The 4436-nt window shown below is 43.2% G+C and overlaps 1 protein-coding gene across 1 annotated transcript; it reads right to left on the bottom strand.

The window, feature by feature from the left end:
- Window positions 1-2125: 2125 nt before the first annotated feature.
- Window positions 2126-3031, bottom strand: LOC127749615 (uncharacterized). The gene is made up of 2 exons (XM_052268474.1): window positions 2448-3031; window positions 2126-2355 (listed from the first exon to the last, which is right to left on the bottom strand). Exons 1-2 carry the CDS (start codon window positions 2614-2616, stop codon window positions 2126-2128), a joined length of 399 nt encoding a protein of 132 aa, XP_052124434.1. The 5' UTR covers window positions 2617-3031.
- Window positions 3032-4436: the final 1405 nt, after the last annotated feature.

Here is a 4436-nt window from a genome sequence, read left to right on the forward strand (position 1 = left end):
TATGATCTGTGTGATGAAGTAAAAAATAAATTCAATCTGTTTAGTGTAGCAAGCATTTTTATCTTCCAACCCTTTGTAAAACCCTTTCTAAATAGTGCAATGTGTAAGCATTGCGTCACACAAGTAAAACTTTAATAAAGGAAATGGCATGTAATTGACACTGCAGTTTTTAAGCATGGTGACTCAGAGATCACTTAAGCATAAGACAACCCGGGATGTAGGATTCCTTCTTTCATTCGCAGAGATTAAGGGGAAAAGGATGAACATCAATGTGTTGGAAGTGGCATTGTGTTAAAAAACTCACCATGGGAGTTATCAAAACTGCAGATTTAAATGCACCCGGAGTTCAACCATAGAATTCAGAATCGATTTTTCGAGAGCCAAATATCGAACATTTTGACATACTCAGTTCTTGCAAAGAAATGTGAGATGCATTTCAAAGGTCACTATGATTGCAACTTTAAAGTAATCAAAACACTTGTTATATTGTCACACAAATAGTACAAACGAAAGTCATACAGGTAATAATGAGTCAAATTGTAAACACAAAAGAAAGTCATTCATGTAATATGAATGTAGCCAGAAGGTTAAAACATAAGAAAGTTATACACACAATATGAATGGAGCCAATAGTAAAAACATGATTCCAGAAAGTATTACAGGTAATATGAAATGGAGCCAAAATGTTTTAACCAAAGACGGGCCTCCACTTCCTAAAAGCCCTGCGGCAGATGCCACATGGTCTCTTTCGAGCTTTCAGTTGGCGTACACAATCAAGGCAGAAAAAGCGGCCACAGTTCAACAAGGCCTGGTATGGTGTGACCATACAGATGCTGCAAATTCCTGCCTGCACTAAAGGAGCAGCATTAGGTGGTGCAGCAATAGCAGCAGCTGGTGCAGGAGCAGCAGCAGCTGGTACAGGAGCAGCAGCAGCTGGTGCACTTCATTTTGCAGTCCCTTAACTTTGATTAATGTTTGTGCGGTTGATCTCATACTTGCTACACCCACTTTTTATCATCGTAAATATGTAAATGTGCAATCCTTACTGGGCAGTGTTTTGGTCTGAGGCAGGGCTGGGCCAGGGGAGGTTTCCGACCGCCCCTAGTCAGCCCGATCACCGGCGCCAGCTAAAGCCAACGCCGCGGTGGAGCGCTAACCTTTAACCCTTACGGCCCCGTGACCCTTCGGGTGATCGGGTCCCGTCAGGCCGAGAGCTTACCGCGAAACCACACCTCTAGGCCGAGACAATGACTAGTACGGTTGTTGAGTTGGCAATAGTACTTTTTACGGTACTCGCCTTTGTGTCTGGAGCCCCGGGATGGGCTCGGGGTGGCCACGGCAGGCCGCCCCCGCGCCGCGGGCCCCGCCAAGCCCCGCGGCGGATCCTGAGGCCGGCCGGCAGTTGGGCTGGACGGCTGAGGCCGCGCCCGCACGGGTGTGCGTGCGCGGGATATTTGAACCGAGCCCGGGCCGCAGCGTTCGGCCGCGACCCGACGAGGCGGGAAACGAAATAAATCACGAAATTGCACAACATTAATGAGGCCACTTTTTTCCCGCTATGACACCATCAGTTTTGATGAGTGTGCTGGTAAAGTACTTGTTCATGGCAGTAAATTTGTCCCTGCATAGAGCAGGTGTTACTTTAAAGCCCGCTCTCGCAAGCACTTCCACAAGTGTCTTCCACACAGCTGAGGGAATCTTGTCCACCTCAACTTGCATTGATTTCTTGAGTGCAACGCACTCAGCAACAAGTATCTGCGTTGCAGATGCAGGCCATTGCTGAGTGGTTAACATACTCTGCTTCCTCTTTGGACTGGGTACGGGGCCTTTAGGAGCAGTAGAGAGCATATGTGTTACAAAACTTTTTGAAACAGTTAATTACAGTGAAAGATAAGAAACAAATAATATGGACAAATACAAACTGTCAAAAGATGAAGTTACACCTGAAGATGATTTTTTTCTAGCTTGTACAGGAGGTTGTGGTTCAATATTATAATTTGTACCATTGACAACAGAGGTACTGCAGCCTGTAAAGAAGATTTTTACTTCTCATATCACAAAGTAAGAGATTAAGAGATAGGAAAGAGTGGACAACACTAAAGTGCACAGTCCCTATTCGATTCCTTCAGTATAAAATCGAAGCAATTTCCAGAGTCATATGCATACTTACTAGCTGAAGGGAAGCTCCTCCCACTAAGTCCTTCATTGTAGTAATGACAGAAGCAGAATAAACATCTAGTTCAGTTGGAACATTATCAGGAGTTAATAGGCCCATTTCTGAGATGCCACTGAAATCCAAACGTCCTCGACAGCCAGATGCAACAGCAAATGGCGTTGAATGACAGTCTGACGAGCCTAGGTACAGTAAAATACAAATAAAAAAGGTGCTCTAAATTAATTATGAATTTAAAAATATAAGTAAACACACAGCACAAATGTGCCCATACCAGCTGCAGGAGTCCTAAATAATTGTGATTGATCAGCATTTCTTTGATACAACATGACAATATTCTCGGCTCCAGCTCCTGAAGATGACTGGAGATTGTTCGTGACAAATATATCATCATTTTCTGCCTGTTCCTCCAAAGGTATATCATGCCCTTCTGTACCATTCATGTCAAATCCATGATCATCACTGTCTGTGCCACATTGTTCAGTGCCTGTGATAACAGAATTAGTTTCTCTTTCTCGTTCTTCTTCATTTGAACGTTGCCAGTTGTTAATGTCTGTTTCAGGCAGTATATTTGATTGACTTAAGATGGCCAGCAAGTTGTCATCAGGGCATAAGGATATCTCAGGAGAGTCCAAAAGTGACACTGCTTCTGCTCCTATATCCTGTTCACTGTCACTAAGAGAAATTGTAGTACACAGGGCACCTGGAAAATGAAAAAAAAAGGAAACAATGTCATCATAGGTGACTGAGAAAAAAATTGTTGAGCTGGACCATCTGATGCATATTTAAGCTCATACCATTCTCAGATGAGGTAGTCGTAACGTCAGCAATGACGACACTTTCTCTCTTTTCATGACAAACTCAGGCACCCAAACTGGAAAGGGATTCAGAATACAATATTGATACAGATATTCATAGTAAAAAAAAGACAGGTCAAAAAATCTACAAACATTACCATTGTCACCACTGTTAATTTCTTCATGAACAATTAGAACACTATCATTGCTGCTGACCACAAAATTATCCTCTCCAATCATTTCAGAATCTGATTAATATAGACAAATGTAATGAGCATATATGTGACACACACCAATAACATTGGCTATCTTCAAAAACAAATGTTACCTGCAGATATTTCTTCATCAAATATGTGATGCATGTCATTGAAATAAATCCAACTGTGCGTCCTAGTCTTCTTCTTCTCATTAAACTGGTGTTTCAGATTTCTCATTTTCTCTGTTAATTCGGCGATAGAGTACTTATAACCCATCTCAGCCAGTTCCTTAGCAATTTTATCATAGACTTCGTCGGGTGTGTATCTGCTGTTCCGGAAAAATGCTCGGTGAGGCCTACATGCCTTCAGAAATGCCCTCGCTTCCTGCTGATTAAAGATAACCACTCTTTTCCGCAAGTTACAGGGATTGCCTAAACAAGTGAAACATTATGTCACAAGATGTAACATAGAACCTGTTTAATTATAATACTAGGTAGATGTACGCCAGACCACGTCTCGCGTAACAGGCTTCGCGATATCTCACGAAACACTGTTACGCTACGACGCGCCTGGCATACGTCTACCTAGGCCTGCGGCGCTGACACCCGAGTCGGGCAAAAGGCAGAGTCGTAGACAGGCCTTCGGCTCCAAAGGACACAACTTTTACCCCCAGGATTTCATTTTGACGAGTTGCCCCACCAGAGCCCATCAAATATCTGAGAAACAACATTAAAATGGTTTGGGGTCATTTTCGTGTGGAAATCGCCCTCTGGCGACCTAACGGTTAGATATAGAGCCAAACGGACAAAATTTTGGCCCATAGGATTTTACTTTGACGAGTTACGTCTTAGGAAGGTGTTAAAAAAATAAAAGATTAAAAGTAATATTTGGGGTTTTTTTGTTTTTGATTTTTTTGACAGGCCAATTTTCAAGCTAGAGGGCTGAAAATCAATACAGTTCTTGCTTTTTGTGATACAAAGCTACACTAAAAATTTCAGGTACGTAGCTCAAACCGCCCTTATAAAAATATTTCGTACCGAAACCAGTCCGATAATCGGACCTTGCCGAGAACACATCCCGGAACTAGCCGAGAACAGTACCGAAAGTGTGTCAAATCAGCAAGATTTTGGACTGTCCGGAGCTCGCAACCGGACGTCTATCGGACTAGTCCGACCCACGGACAGCCCGGAGAAAGTCCGAATGTACTGTGGACGCCTCCTTCGGACAATCGGAAAAGCATCCGAATGTTACCCGAAAGTGCCCCCCCCC

Source organism: Frankliniella occidentalis, unplaced genomic scaffold, assembly GCF_000697945.3.
Source record: "Frankliniella occidentalis isolate FOCC.00 unplaced genomic scaffold, Focc_3.1 Scaffold70, whole genome shotgun sequence".
Classification (NCBI taxonomy): Eukaryota; Metazoa; Arthropoda; class Insecta; order Thysanoptera; family Thripidae; genus Frankliniella; species Frankliniella occidentalis.

Coding starts and splice junctions, on each gene's coding strand:
- LOC127749615 (XM_052268474.1), bottom strand. CDS start 2,616: ATGAATGGTACAGAAGGGCATGATATACCTTTGGAGGAACAGGCAGAA. Junction 2,356..2,447: donor ATTTAGGACTCCTGCAGCTG/GTATGGGCACAT, acceptor TACTGTACCTAG/GCTCGTCAGACTGTCATTCA.